Source organism: Chelon labrosus, assembly GCF_963514085.1.
Source record: "Chelon labrosus genome assembly, chromosome: 13".
Lineage (NCBI taxonomy): Eukaryota > Metazoa > Chordata > Actinopteri > Mugiliformes > Mugilidae > Chelon > Chelon labrosus.
Window position 1 is genome coordinate 3254762 of NC_140346.1, and position 24734 is coordinate 3279495.

The window sequence follows — 24734 nt, forward strand, 5'->3', positions numbered from 1 at the left end:
GGGAAATCAAAGACGGCTTGCTTATTGTTTTCCCAATCTAAATTACCCAGAGAAACATGATTATTCTTTTATATCAGCGCCAAATTAGACTACTTTGCCATCCCTTTAATGAACTGTTGCTTAAATAAACAGGAATGCGGTTAGTGCAGTTTTGTGTGTTGTGATGTGTTGCTCCCACTGGTGTGATTGCTGAGCAGAAGAGTCTGTGGTTCCTGTCTCATTTCTTCTTCTGAACGTTCCTCCAGCATGTCCGATGGGGCGCTACGGCGCGCAATGCAGACACACCTGCAGCTGTCTGAATGGGGCTTTGTGTGACCCCGTTGATGGGTCCTGCAAGTGTGGACTGGGCTGGACCGGACGTCACTGCAGCACAGGTACAGCGTCATGTACAGACACAGCGTTAAATAATCCAGACTGAATGGAAGTGGGTTCTGGTCATGGGAAATCAAAAATCTGAAAAGCAACAACAAACAACACCACTGGTGGAGACAGCTATCATTACTCAGCAGTGGAGTAGTTTACATCCAACCATCACATGATCCAGTTGAGTTGGCATTTAAAGGACCAGTGTGCAGGATTTATGTGCATCTACGTAAAGGCTGCAACTAAATCGATGTTTATTTCTGAATATTTTTAGACACTGACACATTTTCAGTTGCTTATCATAATATATTAGATTGACAGGTATATGAAGAATGCATTGGCCAGAGTAGTTTGTGCAACTTCACCATTAGATAAAAATAAAATCCTGCACATAAGTCCTTTGAAAAGAGACTTCTCACTCATTTCCCATTTTTCTTCTGTTTCGCTCCTATTCAAAACTTTGTCTTCTCTGCTATGCATGGATGTCATTTATTTAACAGTTTAACTGTTGTTTCACTCTCGTTGGAGTGTATGCTGTAAATGTGCTGTAAATCTTTTACCTGCGTTACTGGCTTAAAAGTCTCATTTCTAAACGCTGATTTAAAGACGTTCTTATACGACTGAAGAATTGTCTTTCAGCAGCATATGCCCCACACTTGTGAATTATGTTGTTTGTAATAACTACTACTAATGTGTTGAAGCTAAAGTGCATGAATGGGTGAATTGAGGTCTCTTCATGTTGCATTAATTAGCACCTGGTAAATATCCCAGCATTTCGTTGTGCTGGAGTTTTAAATCTGTTTTCCTTGCAGCATGATTATGCTGGCGCACTGGAAGTGGTGTGTGTTTCGTCAATATACAAAGATTGTTTTGTCAGAAGTTGATGAGGGGGGCAACCATAATGATGGAATGTAGTAGCCCACAGCAATGAAGAATGCGGTGGAAAAATTAGTTATGAATGTAACCTAGGTTCTGTGAATTTACCGTCTGTGCTAGTCAAGAAGAATAAAACAGAATCTAGGCAGTGTCCAAGAAAAGTTTTCGATGCTTCAGACAAAACTGAAATCACAAATCGCAGAAAGAAAGCAATCAGTGGCAAAAACAAACATGTATTAACATTGGTGTGACTTCTTCTCGTTGGAGAGTGCTGAAAGAAGGTCATACACGTGTCAGTAGTGTTTGTGTGATTGCTGTCACTGCCAGCAGGGGGTGACAAACGTTCTGCGCTGTAACTTTAACTCAGAATTAATCAGCATTTTTTTGTGTAGCCTGTTCACAGGGAAAATATGGGCTCGAATGCGCACAAGACTGTTCATGCCTTAACAATGGGACCTGCAACCGTTTCACTGGCAGCTGCAGCTGTACTGCTGGATACTACGGCCACTCCTGTCAACACAGTATGCAAACTCTCATTCATAATAGAATAAAACACACTTGATGATAAGGTTATTAGAGGTTTGGCTGAAATGGATGTAATCTGTTCTTTACTTCTAAGTGACAGTCTTTGACTTGATAAACCTTTCTACAACGTGAATACATGGATACTTACCGTGAAACAGGAAACTTCGACCTAACATGTCTTTGTTGTGTTCGTTCACAGTGTGTCCTTCTGGGTATTTTGGAGTGAACTGTGCCCACACTTGTGACTGTAAGGTGGGGCAAGCATGTGACCATGTCACAGGCCAATGTCTGTGTCCACCAGGATACTATGGCCCACAATGCCAAAGACGTGAGTACATTCATTTGAAGGTAATTAAATGTAAAGTTAAACAGACAGACGCTGATTGAATTGAAGTCACTGACACTTGTTTAATAGAATGGATTTCTTGTCCTTCAAGTATTTTCTAGGTTAATTCAGCAGCACTGGGAAGACAAACACTGTCATGTTCACTGTCATTAAAAAACAGCCACCTGGATACCCAGCTGCGAATGTACACGCGCAGATATGAATGTAAAAGAGATCTCCAAAAAAAAAAAGAAAAAAAAAGAAGAATGTGAACATGTGCTGGCAGACAGACAGGATTTTAGGTAGGTGGGCAGGGAGGCTGGTTATTTGATGAGAGACAGGTGTTTCCCGACCGCTTAATGCGTCCTTGTTACATCTTGTGTGCCCTCCTGCCTGCTCTGGGGGCTCTCAGCCGCGGTGTGAGTGCCTAAACGGCCACTTCAGCACCAGCAGGAGATATGACTGAGCGCTGACGAGCAGCTGGAAGGCAGCAACATGCTCTAGAGACAGAGCTGGCTCTATCTGTGTGTGTCTGTATGACAAAGGGAGAATTTTGTTCTAGTTTATGTATTTTGGTCCCACAGTTGAACATATTTGGCATTCTAATGTCCATAAAGATAGAAAACATAGAATGTGTTGGCTGTCACCACTTTCTAGAGCTGTAGATTTAGATGAAAAGGCAACACTCTGAATTATAGAAATGTTATCCTCATATTAGATTCAGTAATAATGCTAGTGTCCTTAAATGCACTCAACATTGTGCCTTGTTATATTTTTAAATGCATACATGTTCAGATTAACTGTCAAAAACACAGAGCAGATTTTAGTGCAACTCCTTTCTTATGTATAATAAGGAAGTTCTAACTGTTGAAGTGTGTATCGAAGAGGTAATCAGAGATGACAATGGATGTGTTCATAAGCACTGTGATACAGTGGTGTGTGTTTTGGTTGTCAGGATGTGAAGCTGGCAGCTTTGGACTGAGTTGTGCAAAGTCATGCGACTGCGCCGCTGAGGCCCCATGTGATCCATCGACAGGACGGTGTCTCTGCCCCCCAGGAAAGACAGGCCAGAGATGTGAAAAAGGTGAGGCAACATGATACAACAGTCAAGCTAAACCTGGAGAATTCACATTTTGTCTTTGACACAGAATCTCTTTCCTTTTTTGAATCTTCCACTCTCTGTCTCAGACTGTGGTGGAGACCATTTTGGCCCTGACTGCTCCCTTCCGTGCCAGTGTTCCCACGGGGCCCACTGTGACGGTGCGAACGGGCGATGCCACTGCCCGCTCACCTGGCTCGGGCCAACTTGTAGCAAAGGTAAACCGAAGCTTCTGCTCACTCAGTTCTCTCTCAAACACACAGCCCACGAGCTAAAGCAAAATAGACGCATGCACACCGACACACACGCGCGCAAGGTCAAGGGCTGTAAAGCTGAACCAGCTTTAGTGAAATACTGTGTCGTGAAGTGTGAGAGGCTGAGCCCCATCACTCCCTGTGTCACCCTGTCTGCCTCAATAGCTGCTCCTGTCTACTGACAGTTATTTTAATCTGCACCCAGCATGAAGCCGAGCTTGAGGCTGTCTTCATTTTACCTCCTCAAAGCCAAGCACACGGGAGACTACATAGCAGTTACTTCTCCTCCAAAAACCCCAGAACATTTGCTTTTGGTTTCCAAATAGTGCTGATGTCTTCTTGCTGTTTTTTTTTTTTTTTCAGCCCTGCCGCACCAAACCCCAGGAGCACTGAACTTCTCTGCATCCCAGAGAAAGAGAAGAGCAGGCAGCAAAACCACATAACCCAAGCAGAGGTGCAAACGCCTGCCTGGACTTGGCTCAGTGAGGCATTACTCAGATCATCTTGGTAAAGGTGATGTTAGCATTAATACGTTCTGTGAACTTGGTACTCAGCTGTCAGAAAACTGGCAGTCCATCACTAAGCCTGAAGCTCGAGACAATCAACCAGAGGACCGGGCATGTGAGAGGCCTTCAAAGGACCATAAACTCAAACTTACCCCAGTCTGTCTGAGATTTAAACTCCAGACTCACACAGGCTTCTTAGCAATACACACAAAAAATACCTGCATCCCATTTGGTACCAGCGCTGATTGAAAGTGGATCATTTTCTTTCCAGTTTGACATTTATTGTGCTGTGAAAGGTTAAGTTTCCTAAGTGCATTTCGATAAGACGCGAGGACCTCAACAGCCACTGCCAGCATTTTATTTTTTTGTGTGTGTGTGTGTGTGTGTATCCATAAAAAAAACTCTATGCTTTGCATAAAAGAATGCCAAGCATATTTCTGTTCTGGTTAAAATTTAATGTCTAAGACAGATTTAGAAATATACGAGTAACAATATTCACTTATTCCAAAAAGTAAAACACCAAGTTCAACACATAAAGAGACAGAACATGCAAGATACAAAAATAAGATCCAGAAAAGATTATTGTGCATTTTATAGTGACCCATGTCATGTACCGAAAAAACAAAACAAAACGTATCATTTACATAATTCTTATTTGTCTGGGTTTATTCTTTTGATTATGTGATACACTTTTATGTTTTCTATTTTTAAAGATATGCATTCTTAGTGAAAATGCATGATTTCCTAAATGATAAAAGATTATTACAGGCTGTGGGACACCACAACCATCTGAAACTCACCTTAACTTATTGTGTTGCCCTTACTCCTGCGTCTGAATGTGACTCATCACCAGTGTTACAAACGCCTGCAGTCCAGTGTGCTGGTTGCAAAACACTGCACGCAAAACTTGCATGCTTTGCACTTCTTTCAGATGTGTTCACAGAGTTAGTCGCTGGTGGTGATTTCACATGGGACTCCTGCAGAAGATGAAAATGTGTTTATTTTTTTCTGTGGTCAGTATTTCAGTAGATGGTAAATATCTGAACAAACCCTCCTCACTACAAGATAAGATCACACATCCTGCATCACTACTGCTATTAAACACCATCAATGTACTTTTTTGCCCAAACTGTATTGTATTATATCTCAGGTCTGTGCCAGTCATACCACTTGTCACCTACTGTGTTCATTTCCTGGCATATTTGTGGTGCTACATTGTATAAAATGAATCTTTTCAGTCATTTTTATTTTGTGGATGTGTCTTTTCCTTCCGTGGTTGTGTTTTGAGAGGAAAGGAGAGAAAGAGCCGTGGACCGAATAAATAACAACAAGCACATCTATTTCTGAACCGCGTGCTTCGAACGCGATGTTGCATGGTATTGATTTCTGGGTGGATGTAGAAAAAAAAGGGCAGAGAGGTTCCAGCTGCCATGGAGAACTATGGGATCCTGTGTGTGTGGATGTGTCAAGCACGCATATTTGTGCGAGGCTACTAGCAGGCATCTCTCATCAGCCAGGGCAGGGTCAAGCATTAAGGCCATGCCTGCCTCCCTGATAGTAAAGTGGAGGGGTGGGAGGGGGGAGCACCTGAGCAGGGTCCTGTGGCGGTGTAAGGTGTGTGTGTGTGTGTGGTGTCGGCATCGGAGAGCTAGTGCGCTCTCCCCGAGGCATTTTTCAAGTGCACTGGAGCATTTTCCCTTCCACTGGCCAGTGATCCCGTGGTCGGGCGGAGGCAGGCAGGTGCCTGGACCGAACATGCACCCCCATATCCAGCATCCCTGGGGTGAGTGATGGGTGAACAGGCTCACCAGCGGAGGATGGAGCCCCCCACACCCACTCTCCGGTGTGGCTGATGAATGGCGGAGCGCTCCGGCTCGCCCTGTGTTGTGACAAGCAGCAGATGTTCTCCAATAATGTTTATCGGCCGGGCCTTCATCTTCAGATGACACACACCTGTTTCCAGTCAAACAGGCCCAGAGAGGCCATCCATCCAACGAGCTCTGGGTGGCCACTGCGCCGCTGGATCAGCCTTCCACATATAATGCCGGGTAAGAAGCAGCGCAAATGAGGAGCTGGCACGCTAAAATATATCAGAACGGTGAGACCAAGAGATAGAGAAGGCCTAATCTTCTTGTCATAGTACGTGGATGCCCCATGCAGCAGGCGTTTTAGTTTTTAATTAATCCCATTAGACAGAGCAGCTGATTCAGACATCCTTTTAGTTTACCTGATTAGAAAATCAAAAGCCACTTTTGTTTTAATGCAAAGAAATGAATAAAGCCATTCTTTGTGCTAAAACACTTTGGGGAAAAAAAAGCCTAACTCTGTACACATGCGAGCTTATCAGGCAGGAGAGAAAGAGTGAAGTGCAGGAAACTGGCGATGAAATAGCCCGTAAAAGGTGAGATCACATCACGGGTACTTTTTGGCAGTAATTTAGCATTCGCCACTCTTTGCAAAAGAGATTCTATCACTTCGCTGCCATGGCTTCACGTCCCAGAGATAATTTCTGCCCCTCTGCATTGAACCAGATCTCCCAGAAGGCCTGCGGCGTTTTGAACTCCAGCTGACGAAGCTGCCTGCTCAGATAAAGGAACGAGGGGGGAAATCATTTCAACACGTCCTGCACCATTTGTTTGGTTGTTGCCTGAAAAAATAAATGTTAAAAGCCTGAGCTGCAAAAAGATGCGTATCGAGAAACTCTCCCACACTCTGGATCTGTGTGGCGTGAGGAGCATGTCTTTGATTTGGATCTGTCAGCTCGTGGCACCATGAGCCCGGGAAAAGGTTTCTTGGATCTTTTAGCAGAACTGATCTCACTGTGAGTTCTAACTAGAGACTATATTTGAGTTAAATTCATTTGATTAGTTCACATTTAAACACAGAGGGGCAGATAAGGATGCACATCACTATTTACACCACTGGGTGGAGCTCAGTGCAGAACAAAAAGCCACTGAACAGATTGCAGATGAGTGAGTGGTTCAGGGTGTACAGTAATTAACTGAAGTATATGTGGTCAAACACTGATGTATACATTGCATGTTCAAGTAGCTCCACAAGTACAGAAACCCTAATCTGTGCACCAACTCCTTTCCAAAATGGAGCAGATGACCTGATTTCCTCATCTAATCCACGAGCAAAGAGAGGGATGATTTCAGCAGCAGGCTCCAAGAGGTTTCTGCCACCACGCCTGTCCTGATTAGAGTCGTCATATTAAAACCATGTGCACGGCTGCTCCGCGCCGTCTTGATCTGTTCCCTGGGACTGTACTGAGTGTCCATCAATAACACTAATGACCCGTAGCCTCCGGGGAGAAAAACAAACAGCGTAATGAAACCACAATCTTTAGCTCCGCTACTCTGTAAGAGGGGCGCCGAAAAGACACAAAGATAAGCAAAGAAGAAGAAGAAGGGGGAAGATGTTAGTCTGATTGGCCCGGAGTTGTTTGTCCCGTGCGCATTCACACACGCTCGGGCAGACACAGACAGAGGGGGTGCTACAGTTATTGTAAACACAACAAAAAAGTTGGTGATTTGTGGAGTCTCCCCACCCAAACACACACACTCAGGGATACATGCCCCACTTCTGCCAGCTGTTAGCATGTACCACTCCATACCAACTCGCCCTACCCCCCCGTTCCTCCTTAAAGGATACTCTCCCACACCCTTCCCTCGCCGAAATGTTTCCCCTGGTGTCTGAGTCAGCATGGGTGCCAAGTCAATCAGTGTGAGAGCTGCCAGCTGTGATGGCCTCTCTTTCTCTTGGGGTGTGATGTATGTTCCAGCGAGAGGAGCGGGGCAGCTACATGCCACACAAGGGCTGGGCCGTGTGGACGGGTGGCAGAGGAAAGGAAGGAAGGAAGGGCTGGAGTGGGCAGAGAGAGGAGAAGGATAGAAAAAGAGAGGATGGTGGCTGAACGGGAGCTGTAATGAGGCCTGATGGATTCTGAGGCGGTGCCAGCTGCCCCATTAGCTGAGTGGCTCCGAGTCCCACGGAAAGCTGCCCACGGAGTGCCCACCAGACCACATACACACACTGTAGGGACACAGCCGCGTGGGCATCCACACACACACTTTTCACATTTAAACAGACTGCAGTGAACAGTCTTCTGTCTGTCTCTTCTCCTTAGCTCTTTAAACACACAGTCACACATCCAGGCCCCTGCCAGCCACACTTGGACGAACACTGAGCCCTTCATGAGAGGCTGTGGGTTAATGATGGCTGAAACTCGTCCCACCGTGTTGATTAAGTGTGAGAGGATACATGGGTGACATTGGCATGTGCTAATCAATGCTGATCAAACCAGCTCACGCCCCACAGTTAAAGGTTCAGCTGCCAAGATCACCCTTGCACCACTTCACTGCCCACGCACAATGACATTATACACTCTGCTGTCTGCTCATAACATTTTAGTGCCTTTGGACTTTTGTCTTGGGGAAGTGGGGGAAGTTTTTTTTTAATGTAGGTGATGTAATTATCCAGGCAATTTGAGTTGCAGTGGGAGCGAGGAAACTGGAGGACTGCTGGCAAAATGCTACAGCGTTGTTTGTTTCCAGAAGGAGCCCAGGTATGGTTCTTGTTTGTTAAAACCTTGTTGAACAGTTGCTACTACTTCATCTGCAGAATGATTCACTGCAGTGCACGGCAATTTTTATTTTTAATCCAGTCCTTTTTTTCTCTATCTGGCTTTTCAGCAGATTTCAACATGATGACACAGAGACGTGTACAATAACTGCTGAACCGCTGTGATTATGTGCAATGTAAAAGAACTTGCATGTGGTTAAAAAAAATTAAATAAAAAAAGACAAACCCACAGATCATTTACACCCAAACCTACAGCTCACCTCAGCTCCACACAGTCGTATTGTGTCTTTCAGGTCGGTGTTTTGCAGCCTGCAACTTTACTGTTGGTTCGCTCTCACTGATCTCATAGTGTTGGTTTTGGCAGCGGTAAGCAGCAGTTGTCAGCTCAAGAAAGCTCAAAAGATTCACCGCACACTACCTGCTCAGCGCTGCTACAACTCAGTGACTCGCAGGTAATAGTTGAGCATTTGGCAGCCAGTGACTCGCTGGTAATAGCGTTAAGCAGCTAAATGGTCACAAGCAGTTAGTGGAGACCAAAGACAAAGCAATGAAGGAGTCAAAAACACAACATGAGTGCTGCTTCATATCTGCTGGACTTCCAACGAGGCAACTGTATGCTAATGCTAGGTCCACCACATCAATCAAGAAGGTTGTGATGTCAGTGTTTTGTTCGCAGTTTTTTTTTTGTCTGTCGAAGTGTGGCCAGAAAAATACGAGTTTAAAGATTTACTGAAAGTGCTGAATTAGCAGAAACAAATCTAAGAGAAAAGTGGAGCCATTGCATGACAGCTGACAAACTCCTAGAGTAACATACGTGTGAATTAGTCCACAGTAGCACAGGTGGCAAACATCCTACTCAGGACCAGTATCGCTGCCACTTCATTACGGCCCTGGCCTGCACCATCACTACCATCACTGCAGCTGACCTCATCAAAGCTGGACGACCCATGCTGACCTCATCAACACCGCGTGACCCCCTGTGACCTCATCAAAGCTGGACGCCCCATGGAGCCCTAAGGGCCGACGACGGGCCTTAAGAAAACAACCCATCCATTAGGGTGCCAAGAGCACTGTAAATGTGGAGTGTCAGCGCCAGCCATCTTCACTGTCATGCCCAATTCTCCAACCCCCCACTCCTGCTACTCGCCGGACAATGGAGCCGCTGAACCTCCAGCCCTCCCAGCCACAATGTCCGCCCACGTTGGCTGGCAGCGGTGACAGAGGGGGGTGCCGGATGGGGAGGCCTGCTGCAGGATGGGACTCTTATTGAGTGTTTGAGCGATGAGCCAGGTCATCACATCTACCCACCTCATCCATCATGCCCCACAAACGGACACAAATAAAGAGGACACATTCCTGCCTCCGCTCCCACTACCACATTCAAGCCCTCTCCAGCCTTTTCTATGCTTGGCTCTCTCTATGTGAGCCAAGGCCTCGAGAAAATAAAAAAAAGAGGACCAGAGTTCAGGCTCTCCCTCGCTCCTGGAGGCCATGGGAGCGCCAGAAGAAAGCGCCAGGTGGTGTTCTGACTCATGTCTCCTAGTATAAATTTTAATTTGGGCCAAAATGATGGGCATCCAGAAGGACTATATGGAGTGGGGAGGTGTGAGGGAGACACAAGACAAAGGGGGAGTCAAATATTTGAGGAGAAATAAAGAGAGAACAGAAAACATGTCAATCCACATTGTAGTCCTTTATTTCTTAGTTGTTCCTCCCACAGTATTGAATTGAAATGCATAACAGTTACATTGTAGAAAGCATTAAAACAAAGTACCTCAACTCGCTGATTACTTTTTAAAATCGATTATAAACAAAACAACGACAAAAAACAAACAAAAAAACAGAAATCTGGTCCCTCAAAACGGGAGAATAAATGAAAGTAATCCGTTATTTATCATAAGTTTGGCACAAGGGATTAACATGAACCGAACATCACACAAGCTTGCAGACAACCGTAGAAAATGTCAGATACAGATCTTACCAGACCAATCATGCGCTTATGAAGAAATTATACCTGGCTTTTTTTTTTTTTTTAATTATTCATTCTTTATAATGTTTTTCATTTTTTACAATTGAATCATTAAATTGTCATAGAAAAAAAAAACCTAAGTAATATCTATTCATCGACCGGTTTTCATTAGTAGAATAAGGAGTGAATTGTATGTTTAATACTACCCGGCACTCAAATGTAATCTACAAACCCCATGGAACTCTGGAATAGGCCCGGTTAGGAATCTCCCCTTCACCTGGGCTAAGAGCAGTGCTATTCAGTAAACAAACTACAGTTTGCCAAGAAATAAATACAATTCTCAAAATACAACAGCAAATAACAACAACAACACCAACAAAAAAAAAAACAACAAAAAAAAAAACAAGAAAACAAAATCATGATTGTCTAAAAATGAAAGACACACAAGCATGGAGTAGCTAACGACTAGCATTCAGGCTATTTAGTGGTATTGTTGGTGGACTAGGATGGATTCAAGGGTTTTGAAAAAAGACAAATGCCCTTTACAGAACAACAATTAGCACTGGCTACTTATCTCAGTTTAAAAAAACAAAAACAAACATTGTGTTTTCTTCTCTTCCACTAAAAAGACAATCTATTTATATCCTTTCACAGATAGCGCAGGCGGGCAGGATGGAGTGCAGTGGAGAACAGTTGTTAGACACTTGAGTACAGTGCTATGATTGTGCAGACACACGCAGCTATGAAAACGCAGATGGGAAACTGGCCTGATTACAGTTTAACAATTCCATTAGGTTTTTTTTTTTTTTTTTTTTTTTCAAATTTGTTCTTCAATGACTTCAGTGATATTAAAGCGCCGCTAGTGCTGTCCTTACATGGAGCGGTTTTCATTTGAACCGAGGTCGCTCGCCCCATCTTTCATTTTTATCATCAAGTACGTGTATTTATGAGAAACACCTGTGGCTCTCCGGAGGTTAAAGGGAATTCTTGTTTCTGGTTCTAATGCTTTACACTCTGTGAAACATGCTAGGCTGAAACTGGCTGTCTTAGAGACACAACTGATCTCACTCTCTCTTAGAGTTCTCCTTTCCTTGCACGTGCTGGGAAATAAATTCAGTCTAGCGATGACACATCAGCACGTCCATCTTCTGTATCTATCAGCTGCCTTTGCTGTGCAAAACATAGAAATTCAGAAGAATAAATACAGTTATTATTACTTTAGAATTATTATTTTCACCACATCCTGGTTGGTGTTAATGTAAGAAATCAATTTTAAGGTCTCGAGGGGGAAATTTTGCTCTCTATCTGCTGGAGGTTTTTTGGGGCTTGGGGGGGAAGAGGGGAGGGGTTGGGCTGGGTTCTGCGTGGACAGTGACCCTGCTTTGTGTGTAAGGCAGTCAGATGGGCCGTGGTTCTGCTCAGCAGTCACTCTGTGGACGGTCAGGGGCCCCTGCAGATAGCCCCCGCAATGGACTCCCAGTGCCGTAGGTAGGTCAGGGTTGGGGGACTGAGAGGTGAGAAGGTCGGCTCGAAGGTGAGTCATCATACATGGCTGAGGGATTGAATGGCACTGGATTCAGCAGCAGCCCGTGCCAGACTGTGCCACATGGTGGCTGGGGTGTGGGTGGCTGGGTGGAGAGAGTCCTTTTCAGCCAGAGACAGCATCATGGCGTACGCCTGAGGGAGCAGGAGGTAGATTCTTTTAGATTAACTTGCCTGTTAATATATACTGCATAGAGAAACACATGTCCGTGCACTTACCTGAGACTTAGATTTCCTAAAGAGTGGCTGTTTGACTGCCTCTGCCAGAGAGGGAGACCCAAATGATCCGTCGTCCTCATCTCCATCTCCGTCGCTCAGCTCACTCTCCTCCAGCTTGCGCATGTCAGAAAAGCGATGAATATGATCCAGAGCTGAGTAGCTGCTCTGCTCCTCCTCTTCCTCCTTATACCTGGAGAAGAAAATTAAAATAAGGCATTTTCAAGTTACTTCTGACAGCATAACATCTTGTTTGAAGTGCATTTTATTGTTTTTTTTTTCGATGCGTATCCTTGTATCATATTTACCTCTGAGGAGAGGTTTTACAGCTGAGGTTCAAGTCGTTTGGCTCACTGAAATCCATCTCGTCTTGTGTCATCATGTCATCACTAAGGCTGCTAGGAAGCACCTTGCCTTCCTCTTTCTCAGGGGTGTTGCTAGGCTCTTCCCCTTCTTCTTCATCAGCGCCTAGCTCTTCCGCTTCCTCGTCCTCCAGGTCACGTGACCCGCGACTGGCCATCATCGGCTTCTCTTCTTCAAATGGACCTCCATTTAACCTGCAGACCAGGTTAAGCATTCATTAGGAAGAAGAAGGAAGAATAAACGGGACATCCGCCCCATCAGCGGCACATTTTGTAAATAGAAGCCTTTACTTTTCAGAAGAGACGGACAAAAACTTCTTCTGGTGCTTTTTAAATGAGTAACATAAGGAACAGGCTCGTTAAATACAGTGAACCAGGTGCTTGGTTTTGTTTTTTTTTTGTTTCTAACATATTCCTGTGAGAATCCTTTCCAGCTATACACAAAAACAATGGAACACATGGGATGAAAAGTAAGGAGAGGCAGAACATGGCAGCTGGGATTGAGCAGAGCCGGAATCCCGTTTGTCATCGAGGCTTTGGGGCCCCTTTGGGCACGGCAGCACTGAGTTGATCATTGCAGCACTTAAATGGAGTGCTCTGCCTCTCTCCTTGTTTATTTTCCCTACTATCTCGTATTCATCTAATAGGCAAAATATTTAGCTGACAGCCCCATTTGGTGGGAGAGTTATGAGAGCGCTGCCAACCGGCCCATTCCTCTATCCCCGCGGAGGGAGAGAGGGCCAGCTATCCAAACTGCCTGAGTCTTAATCTGTCCCTCTGTCTCAGCGCCACAGGAAACCACCATTTGGTAAATCATCTGGAACCACATTAAGACCGATTCACTAATTACACTCTGGGACATCTTTCGTCAGCTCTCAAAAATGCCATTTCTTGCACAAATGATCCAGAGACTGAAAACTGAACAGTGAGAAGTAGATAGAGAGGAAACAAAACACATCAAGCACAGCGCCATGTAATTATCCAGTGCTTATGAACGGGACGCCTGGACTCTGGATTTGAAAGGGATGCATTTGAGCGTGCAGTAACATTTAAAAAAAATAAATAAAAAAAAGAACAGCGAGGGAATTATTTCAGATTATATTTTAGCACATGAAGGATTTGCATAGTTTTGCCTTGTTTATCAGCAGCTGAAAATATCGTGCTTTCAACACAGCTCATGCTGGAATGGAGAGTTTGGTGCTGACAAGCTGGTGTTCGTGCCGTGTCAAGCTTGCAGGGCTGCGAGGAGGAACTCTGTCCAAAAGGGAGAGCGAGAACTCTATGATTAAGAAAACAGATTCGCTAATTACGCTTTCAAACGTGGTAATTTGCTGGGGATAAAGTATCTATCAGAAGTAGTCAGGAGCGCAGCACTTTGAAAGGAAACACAGGCCGACCCTTTGACCCCACCCCCTCTACCCTCTTCCTGTAGGCAGGACATGTTGGTTCCAGATGTGGTGGTCTAAACTGCTGCGCTCCCCCTCCTGCTCCTCATCCAACGCTCTACCGCTCGGTCCTGCTCTCACAGGCCTTCTGCACAATCAGAAACCAGTCTGCGAGATCTCTATCTGGCCGTACAATCTGCCCTGTGATCGCACCAACATGAGGCACGTGAAAACAAACTCGGAGACCTGAGCAGACCTCTCAGCTGCTATCTGATCCGATCACAGCTACAAGAATTTATTTGCATAATGCTCAGACAAAGTTGCATGCACAAAGATATCGTACATGTGGCCAAAAGGCAACTGAAATAAAGGGCTCCTTCACGTTTGCAAAAAACCTGTGATTACGTTAAATGTCATCACAGATAATTGCTCTGTACTCCAGATCTCTGAACATGATGTGATTATTAACAAATGCTGGCTGGGTGGTATGAAAAAGCAGCTGACCTATTATTATATGTAGTTAAGCCCTCAGAGTCCCTTTTAAAATCTAACAGTGGTAATAAAGTCAAAACCCGTGGGGTAGACTAGCAAGTAATGTTTCATGAAAAGTCATTCTCTCTTGCCCTGGCCATGTTTAACTCAATAGATATAGATCTGATCAGAAAAAGACAAATGACCCATAAAAACGTACCCTTCTTCAGAGGGGTCCGGGGATGTCTGGTTCTGGCCTGTGTTGCTGATGAAATTTCTTATTTCATTAAAATAAGAGTCCTCTTTGTCATCCAGTATGGCGCTGCTGCTGTCCAGCTCAGACTGTGGAGACGACATCGCAGTTCCTGCAGGACGAAGAAAGGATTAGAGGTTTGACATGTTTGGATATCAGACTACGAAGCCCGAAAGCTTTTCCAAATAATGGCGGTGTGCTAAATTTATAGTTCAAAATGAAAATGAAATTACGCCATGAACCGTTGTTTGTTGGCTCCCCTTACATTTCACAGTGTTTAAATAGAAATAAATTCTCTTTACAATGGTTTAATGAATCTACAGTGGGTGAAATCCAATCGTGCACCCATGACATCATAGGGGAAACATTTGTGCATCATGTTTTTCACATTTCCACTGAATTCTCCATGAAATACTGGGTGTTTTAAGAGATCCTTAGAGCTTGAATACAGTTTGAAATAAAGTTACAATGCTTGCCTCTAAGACATGCCTCTGTAAAGATACATTTATCAAAGTATCTGCGTAGTTTAATGCTTTTATTATCGAGATATACGGTTTAGGCAATATATTATTTGACTCTGAAAAGAGAAAGCGTGGCTGATAATTGATATTGTATTTGATAGATTGCACATTGTGTCTGATTAAGTGGCGACCTCCTCTGAGACCTGCCGCCGTCGGCTTCTGGCCAGGTGTCACTGCTCGTTCTGCTGATTCAGAGTCATCAGAGTGATGCAACACATCAAACCCAGGAGCTGCTGCTAATGAAAGCAGCCTGATCAGAAGAAATATTTTGTGCTGTTGCAGAGGTCGATGACAGATTTATATAATTTAATTTCTCAGCCCCTTACATTGTCTACAATCCTGAGTAAATTAGGTTTTATAGTATTCAGCAGAAGGATTTATGAATTTCCCAAGTCAGCGAACTCACTCTCATTTTCTCTGATAAAATAAATAGAAAAAGCTTCAGACAGAGAAAACGTAATTGTTTTATCGTCTAAAAAAATTCAGCAATCTACGGGAGTTGTTCCTCACCTGACAGATTTCCGTTCTCGTGCTTTTTGAGGTGGCGGTCCAAGTTGGTCTGCTGACCGAAGCAGCGGTCACACAGGTGGCACTTGAAGGGCTTCTCCTTGTTGTGGATGTTGCGAATGTGACGCTGCAGGTTGGAGGAGATGCTGAAGGAGCGGTCACAGTATTTACACCTGCAGAATAGAGGATATTTACTTAAACTGAATACTAAATTATTCAATGACAAAAGCAGCAAAATACACAAGCTGTTAGTCATAAATACAACTGTACTGTATAATGAATCAGGGATCTGTGGTTTGTTAACATAATGGGATACATAACGTGGGACACACATACACACACTCATACAGACAGTCCCAGCAGTCCTGCAGTCCCAGACATGATGGAAGAGCTTGTTTAAGGTGAAACAGCTCTCCCTCTTATCTCCAGCCAGCGCAATAAAATTGCATTCTTCTCTCACAAAATAAGCACGCAACAGATTTGGTTCTAGCCCTGCAAAATTAGGGGCTCTTGCCAAGTTTCTTCATGCAAAATTATACGAGAAGATTACATCTTTTCTTCTGGTGGAATTAGCTCGCTCGATTGGCTGTCCCTCAGGAACCCCCCTGGTTATCTCCACAAAAAAAATTACAATAAACAGCGGTGATCTTTAATGGCATGCCAGCGTGTGGAGTGCAGGCTATCAGGCTGGGGCAGTAGAGGCCTGCATCTGTCTTTCTCTCTCCCCTGTGGTCAACAGGCCTGCTCCAAACTTTGGGCCAACATTCCTCTACCTTAGTAACTACAAAGCTGAGCGGTGCAAGCCAGGCCATACTCATTATCCAAATGTAGTAAATGTGCAAAATTAATTTTTGCATGTGCACTGAACTGCTGTTGCATTGTTACTGTTATACTTCTACCTCAGAAGCACCTGGTGGAGAGGCCAAGCAGGGAGATTTTCCCAAACACGAAACAAAAGATTAGTACTGTTATCATGATTGCTGAAAAACAGAACTTAATCTTGTTATAACTTTTTTTTTTTAGACAACAAGAAAGCTTCACTCGGTCCGGCAAGTAGCCAAAAGCTAGCAGAGCGCTTTGAGTCTGGCCTCAGAAGCACAAGAGAAATGACCACAGCTGCCGGGCCTGGACATCTGCCCGTGCTCCTCATCACCCCAATTTTCACCAACCTTCCTCCCTTCCTCTCTGCTACGCTATTTTACTATCCCAGATTAACCCCACCCAAAACCCCCTCCATCACCCTGGCAACGGGCACCGCTTTTCATCAGGCAAATTATTTAGCAGTATAATAATTATGCCAGGTTTTTATGGCATAAGAAAACATACATAAACTCTGTTCTAAGTGCAGACAAGCAATTCTTGGGAAAATATCCACACACTGTTAACAAAGGAGCTGCGTCTGTCTTTCATGTCTGCTTGAGAAAATGCTGTGTGAAAGCATGTTTGCTGCTTTGCTGCTCATGTTGGTGAGGAGAAAAAAGCAATTCTTCAAGGAGGAGTTAATGTGCTATTGTGCAAATCGCATTTGTGATAATGTGCCTATATAGTTTGAGGGAAGAAGTTGATACTCAGCCAACATGTCTCTGTTGGACAGTCTGAAGAGGGACCATGGCTCTTTAGACTTGTAGAGAAAGTCTTACCTGTACGGTTGCTCTCCTGTGTGAGTCCTGAGATGGCGGGTCAGGTTAGCAGAGCGAGGGAATATTTTTCCACAGTATCTATAAAAATATTTAAGAAAATGTTCCTTTAAAAAAACCCAAAAAAAACAGGAATTCTCCATAAAAGAAAAGATTTACAATAAAGTATTCAGAGAGAGGAAAAACACCAATGTCAGTATCAAAACTATTTGCCAGAGAGGAATGTTAATTTATGATTGTCATGGAAGTTGGAGAGTAAATATAACATGTCAAAGCGGTTGCCGTAGTTACCTGCATGTGTAGCGCTCCTTGCCCTTGCGCAGCAGTGTCTCAGGAAGTGCAGAGGGCGGGGCTCTGAAGTCGAACATGGAGGGGACGGAGCGCAGCAGGTCACCAGTCTCTGGCTTCAAGGAGCTGAACGTTTCCAGCTTCTCCGCCATGTTTTCGATAGCTGTCATCTGAGGAGAGGGGAGAGGATAAGGACAGAGTTAACATTGTGCATTATATACTTTAGATATACTTTATGCTCATTGTTTATTTTTTCCCGTTTAAACACCAGCAGTAATCACCAGGATCACACCAATTAAGAAGCTCTGAGAAGATGTAACTTATATAACACTTATATTTGATAATTACGCTGCAGGCAACATGCGGTTAAATACTTCTTTTTATGTTTGTTTGTTTCTGATTGCAGAATGCAAGAAATAGCCAATTTACCAAAATCTATAAACATATTTTTAATTTGATGCCTTAAATGCCAAATATTAATTTGATCCACATTTATGAGTAAATGTTTCTTGCTAAAGATACATTTAATGCTTTCCAACTAGATTAATTCATATTGATTGATGAGTGTTGTGTACAGGCAGCATACGAGCTGAAAAGCAGCGAAAAAGGTACTGGGTGAATTCCTATCATGTCACTCATCAATGATTCATGCGTCACAAGGTCAAATCTCTGCTATATGTCCATGACAATTACATTGATTCATAACTTTGCTGCAAAACTAAAAACACGTAGGCTCCCATTCATGGTCAGTGCGATGCATAGCGTGCAGCTCTGAATGTTAAACTCAGCCAACTCTCGTTCTCTTGCAGATATACATATGTATATAGTAGGTGGATAAACACACACAAACACACACATAGGATTAAGGACTGCAGCCAATCTGCTAATGAAGCTGAACATTTACTTTCATCAGATACTCTCATAGGAGATATGTGTGTGTGTACATGAATGAACTATGAGCTGCATGGTGGTCGTAGTTGATTAACTGCCTCCAGTGTGTGTAAAAGGGAAAATATATGTATGTGTGTGAGGGAGAAGAATGTATTTGTAATGTATTTTTATGTGCGGGTGTGCGTGTGGGTCCAGAACGTGTGTGCTTACAGGCATGTGCGTTGCACACGAGCGTGATTGTATGTGCTTAGTGTGTATCTGCACGTTGTCAGTTACGTGTCCGTGTGTGTGTGTGTTTGTATGTGTGTGTGTGGCAGAGGAGTGATTCATGTCCACTGCTGGGCTGTAAACCATTCTGTGCACAATGCGGGCAGACAGCACATTCGTCAATATGAAAGATGTTGACATTACTGATCAAGGGCCAGACACGGGTAATAATGATATCGCTGTGCTGAGAGGGGCGGGATGGGGGAGGAGCGGGGGCTGGAGGGGGAGTGAAGGGAGAACTAGAGGGAGGGGCGGGGGTCTCAGTAGGCCGCAGGGCCTGTCAGCGCAGCTCACGCACACACATGCGTTTTCTTCTTTTTTCTTTTTTTTAACTGGGCCACACAAATTTGCATTATTTTGCGTGTATTGAATTTTCAGCCTGTTTCGTATTCTTATTTCAATAAGGCGACAAATCAATGGTGATTCGGGTCCTCCACCGGAGCCCTGCTCCGACTCTGACATTCCATCTCCTGCTTTCACCCCCTGTCACTCTCAGGCTTCACGCCAAGATCGAAGAGGCGAAGGGAAAAGAAACAGAGGAGGAGAATGAGAGAAGAGGCATGATGAAGGACTAGATGATAGGAGCGAAAAGAGGGAAGAGAGAGGAAGGAAAAAAGAAAGAGAGAACAAAAAGCATGCAAAAAAGAAAGAAAGAAAGAAAGAGCAAACTGAGTCCGGAGAGAGAAGGACTGATGGCTGATGGATGGTGGTGGAGTCTGGTGTTGGGAGCGGCTGATTAGGAGTGACGGCCGAGTGTAAAGTTCCTGCCGCAGCCGTCGACGTTCCCACTGAGGGAGGATGTGGGGTGTCAGGTCTGTTTGATTATGAATATGCCAGAGCTACACGCCATGAATCAAAGGTAAGGGAGAGACAGAGAAGGAGAGAACAGAGCGAGTGAGGAAAAGAAGGAGGGGAATGGACTGAACGACAGGCAAAGGGTCGTGAGGAAGAGGGAGGTGAAACGCTTTCATATTTCTTTTGAATGCGCACTGTGTATTTCATTGGGCTCTTTTCAGACACTGGAGTGAACGCTCAGTTTGTCTGCCTTGCTCAATGAGAGCCCATAACTCCTGGGAACATTAGTGCCCCTAAAGCTGTCGGCAGTATCGAACTTGTTCGATAAGACATTTTTAGAACTGAAAACTACTCCATCTTGGCTCCATCTACTGGAGAATTCTGATCCAGACATTAAGAGCTGCTTCTGTGTGAATGAAGAACAAAGGCCTTGTTATAATAATTTATATGGTAGAATAAAAAAAATAGAAGGTGCTTGCCATGGGAGCATTGATTTTCCAAATTAAAGTTAATATACATTTTCTGAATCAGAATCAGAATACTTTATTAAATCTTCATGAAAATGATTTAATTGTAAAGTATATTCAATGTTTTTTTAGCCTAACTGTTCCAAAAGTTACTAGGTAGTCTCTCCTAAACCAGTGCCAAATGCTTTGTTTGAGTCTAGCAAAAATGATTCACACTTCCAGTCCATTGGATTAGACTAGGTATAAAAGTCTGCCATAGACTAACCATCAAAGTCCGCCACAGTCACACCAAAAACCCTTCAGCTATAAAACTGATGGTGACTCAGGTAAACTGTTTGAAAGTTCTGTATGTGAAATGTTCGACTTAAAGGACAAAGGCGATTTTTCAGTGGTTTTATAGTCCACCAAATCCTTTGTATAAGGACCCCCCCCGACACACACCTCCCAAAACCCACTTGTGTTTCCCCTGCAGGCAGCGTATATGCATCTGCAAACGTGCTTGTTGCTGTAGAGGCGCTCTGGGACCAGCAGTTGATTGGCTATCTTCAGATGTCAGTGATGCTGTTAGGGCCTTAATTAGCGAGATGCATTCTCAATTGTTGATCTTTATCGGGAACCAGATGTTTGGAGGGAGGAACTAACCTCTCACTACCCCCACCAATGTCCCAAAGAGACTGTTACCCTTTCGCTGATGTAAAGCAGCCCCCCACACCCCCACAAACACCACCCACCACCCCACCTTCCACTCATCCCTCCCATACCCATTTGCAAGAGCCCTGTTTCATTCCAAACAAGCAAATATATATTCTGGGCTGTTTCATGGATAGGGTGTAGCTCTGCTGGAAATCCCCTCTGAAACCTTTCATGTCTAGATGTAAAGATTTTACCAAAAAAACAAACAAACAAAAAAAAACTGATAGCAAGGCTCAGATAATGTAATATGCAATACAATATAAAAATTGGAATTAAATGTCATTATATTAATAAGAACAGTGATTCTATGACTGGTCACGAAAGTGTGTAATGGTGACAGGCTAAAGCCATGCGAATGCTGGGTGATGTCAGTTATAAGCTGTTATGCAGCCCATGCATTTATTAGGGGGCCTGTACAGACACATGGCAGAACTATAGGTTAAAGAGGAACTTACCCAAGTTCTCTGATCTGGCAAACGAAACTGAGGGGCGGAAGAGAGGGAAAAGAGAAAGCAGTCAGAACCAGGAAGTGGCGCATGAATCAACAGCTTTTGATTGGACACATATGGGTACAAAAGGGATGATGGGTCTTGGTGCAATTAACTTTGAATGAGCAATGAGCCAGCCTATGGAATTATAGGACGCTCTAATAGTTCCCGACACTTCCTGGTGTTCAATAAGCTCATTATAGAAGGCTACAAATACAATTCCAGTATGTAATCTAAGCCAGTATTGCCTAGCAGTAAAATGTCTTGCCAGGAAATAAAAAAGCTGAATCACTAAAGGTTGAAAAGAAGTTCCAGTCCCCTCAGCTTTGCAACCGCTTTTTTGATATATTGCTCAAGAGTGAGTCAGGTGACTGAAAACAAACTCGACTCAAAACTATACAGAAGGGCCCCTTGCCTGGTCTGGCTTAGACCTACCCTGCTCTGGTATTTGTGGGAATGATTTGTGTGTCCAGACATCATAAAGTCATAAAGATGGCCTAAGCACTCTGTTAGTGTTTCTACTGATAGGACACCTCATTAAGGCGTGTGGGACGGCCATGTGGCTGCTGCAGGCTGGGCCCATGCAACAGTCTGGACAGGGGACATAAATCAGCCAAATGAAACAGCCTGTAAAAACCAGACCTGAAACGGCCAGAAAGGAGGGGGAAAAAAATCATATGCCTGAGAAAGTGGTGTTTTCACTTTCCGACAGACCGTTCTCACCCGCAGGGAAAGATTGAACAAATGAACGTCAATGCAACATGTCGTCGACACACATAGACCCGCATGCACGCGCGCGCACAAACAGACGTTATATGGAGTTCCACACTGGAAATACTGGCACAGAAAAGGCCAGGGGCAGAAATCATTGCTTTAAGAGCATATCATTTTTTATATTGTAATCAAAGACACATTACGGGAAGACGTGTCACAATGTGCCCTTTCTTTCTGGCACATCTGTTTCAGATAGCCAGGCAGTAGCTAGGGTAAGACCGGAGCCGCATACTAATCCTCATTAATCCAGTTTGGTCAGCTTGGGACAACCATTGTGAAAAAGAGCTCATTATAGAGAGAATCCCAATATGAAGTGACTGGTTAAATGTCATGTCATGTGAAGCTGACAGTGATCATGCCACCATTGGATGACAAGAATCATCACATCCTGAATTCAACGTACCAAAGATTACCCTAATTTCTACAAATTATATATTTAAAAACTAAATAAAAAGAAACCAGTAGGTAAAAATGTACAGTTACACCAGAGAGATTGCATAATTTAGTTCCAACAACATGTGCGCCACCTTATGTTCCCTCTAAATGTCCTGAGTTGCCCCCACTTCCTGTGGAGGTCAGAACCTACCTGTGGATGGAAGAGGAAGCCCGGAGCTGGCCGCATATACTTGTCTTTCAGAGTCTCAAACGGATCGCTCATTCTCCTCTTCTCAACCCTGCTAATAGTAGATTTCTATCAGCTCTTAAGGCAGGCACAACAGCACATTTTGAATAAACTTATATTCAGTTTTACAAATTGATATCAAATTACAAATTACAATTAGCAACTAGATACAAGTAAAATACAGCCTGCATACAGATCTTCAGTATGGAAACATTTAACATCAGTTGAAGTATATTAGAAAATTCTGTAAGATTGTAGTGGTAACTTGAATCAAGGCTAGGTGAGAAACTGGGAATAACAATACCTGTAGATGGGGTCCATGAAGAAAGGGGTTGGCCTAGCATGCTGTAAAGAGGTGTCTGCTTTTGGGATCTCCACCACTCCCTTCTCCTCTTCATAACTCAGGCTCTTCTTTGTCTCCTCCTCTCTTGGGTTACGTCCACGGCCCCTGGACCCCAGGCTCAGATCTAGCGGCTGATCCTGACCAACAGTGTGTGAAACCTCTGGTTTTGAGGGAGCAAATGGGGCACACTTTTCCTCCTTTCGCTTGGTGGTGAGGTCAAAGGGTGACTCTGATGAAGATTTGCCTTGTGCCTTCTTGCAGTCATCTGCCGGTGACTGTGGCTCACCCTTCAGGCCTGCAGGTCTGAGGTCCCTGTCTGCGAAGGGGTAAACTGGAGGAGAGAAAGCTGGGAAGAAAGGCAGTGGGAACATGGAGGGGTAGGGCAGAGACCCCACCTTCTTGTCCTGCAGGCCAGCTAGCCCTGTGGAGCCAAAGTACTTCTCAGCAATGGAGGCAATGGCCTTAATAGAGTCATTCACAGCCCCTGTTACAGCTGTGTGCTCGTCCAGTGAGGATGGGATGAGGGAAGGGCCTGGAAAGTCTTTCGCAGCGCTGCTGCCCATCAGGCTAGGGCTTTGGGGGCCTCCTTCACTGGCCTTCCTCTTGGGACCTTTTCCATTTTCCCGAGCAGCCCCCCTTTCCCTTTCACTGTCCATGTCGCTCTCAAGCTCGGAGCCTGACGTGCTCTCCAGATCACTTCCACTGGGAGTGCTGACATCATCCAGGTCGCTGCTTTCTGACTGGTCACTCTGCTTGTTCTGCTGCTTCGTGGAGGATGAAGAACCCTGATTGTGGTGCTCTAAGCCTGGCATCTGATTTCCAGGTGAACCACCATCTTTACGGAGAGCTTTGAGGAGCTCTCGAGACTCCTGAGCTCCAGGGCTCGGAGGCAGCAGTGGACTCTTACTCAACTCTGCACCGGGCCCAGTAAGAGGTGCATGGGCAGGTTGTCTAACAGGAGAAGTGGTGGCAGGTATGAGCGGTGGCCGGTGGTAGAGTCCAGAGGGGAACAGGCCAGGGAAGCTGAAAGGAAAGGCTGGGGCAGCAGGGAAGGTGAGCCCACTATGGTGACGGCTAGCCCCAAAATAATCAGCCAGTCCAGCACTGCCGTGACCCATCGCAAGAGCTGATTTGTCCAAACCAGGGCCACCAGGGAGTGGCATACCCTGGGCAAACAATCCCCCTGCTGTGAAATGGTTCTTTCCTTCACAGAAGCGCCGATGCTTGTTGAGGGAAGAGGTGGTGCTGAACATTTGTCCACAGTCCTTGCACTTGATCTGTGTGCGGCAGTCAGCATGCATGCGCTTATGGCGGCAAAGGTTAGAGAACTGGGTGTAGGACTTGTGGCATACCTCACCTGCAGGGACACAGAGACAGATGTAGAATGTATCAGCATCCAACACACGCTGACCCACCCACATGAACATAAACACAAAAAATGACATCACATGATATGACATGTCTAGTTAATATGCTCCAGGCTATCCAAAGCTAAGGCAAAGGAAATGCATTATGAGTGATAAGGTTGTGTTCCCATCAATACTCGGACAATAGCTTTTCAGCAATATAAAAATGTAGAGGTGTGTCCAGATCCTGGCATTGTAAGGGAATGTGTTTAGTTGATGGTGTGAGTCACTTGCTGCCACTCATCACCTGCACATCAAACCAGATTCCCAGGCATCTCCAGCCCCATTGTCCTCCCAGGGACGCT

General features: G+C 44.6%; 2 protein-coding genes across 2 annotated transcripts in view; one reads left to right on the forward strand and one right to left on the reverse strand.

Annotated features, from left to right (window-relative positions):
- egfem1 (EGF-like and EMI domain containing 1) overlaps window positions 1–4601 on the forward strand; it is a gene marked incomplete at its 5' end in the record, with an annotated part of 56114 nt that extends 51513 nt beyond the window's left edge. The window contains 6 exons of the mRNA XM_084558946.1: window positions 246–374; window positions 1632–1760; window positions 1964–2092; window positions 3045–3173; window positions 3278–3406; window positions 3806–4601. Coding sequence (XP_084415072.1) covers window positions 246–374; window positions 1632–1760; window positions 1964–2092; window positions 3045–3173; window positions 3278–3406; window positions 3806–3885 — 725 coding nt within the window. The 3' untranslated portion in view covers window positions 3886–4601. The remainder of the gene's footprint in view (window positions 1–245; window positions 375–1631; window positions 1761–1963; window positions 2093–3044; window positions 3174–3277; window positions 3407–3805) is intronic.
- A 7338-nt stretch (window positions 4602–11939) lies between these two features.
- Window positions 11940–24734, reverse strand: part of mecom (MDS1 and EVI1 complex locus) — a gene marked incomplete at its 5' end in the record, with an annotated part of 121209 nt that continues 108414 nt past the window's right edge. Inside the window, 10 exons of the mRNA XM_084558766.1 lie at window positions 11940–12178; window positions 12263–12452; window positions 12568–12816; window positions 14698–14842; window positions 15762–15931; window positions 17399–17476; window positions 17687–17853; window positions 21252–21278; window positions 22645–22732; window positions 22985–24380. Of these exons, the coding sequence (XP_084414892.1) occupies window positions 12044–12178; window positions 12263–12452; window positions 12568–12816; window positions 14698–14842; window positions 15762–15931; window positions 17399–17476; window positions 17687–17853; window positions 21252–21278; window positions 22645–22732; window positions 22985–24380 (2645 nt within the window). The 3' untranslated portion in view covers window positions 11940–12043. The remainder of the gene's footprint in view (window positions 12179–12262; window positions 12453–12567; window positions 12817–14697; window positions 14843–15761; window positions 15932–17398; window positions 17477–17686; window positions 17854–21251; window positions 21279–22644; window positions 22733–22984; window positions 24381–24734) is intronic.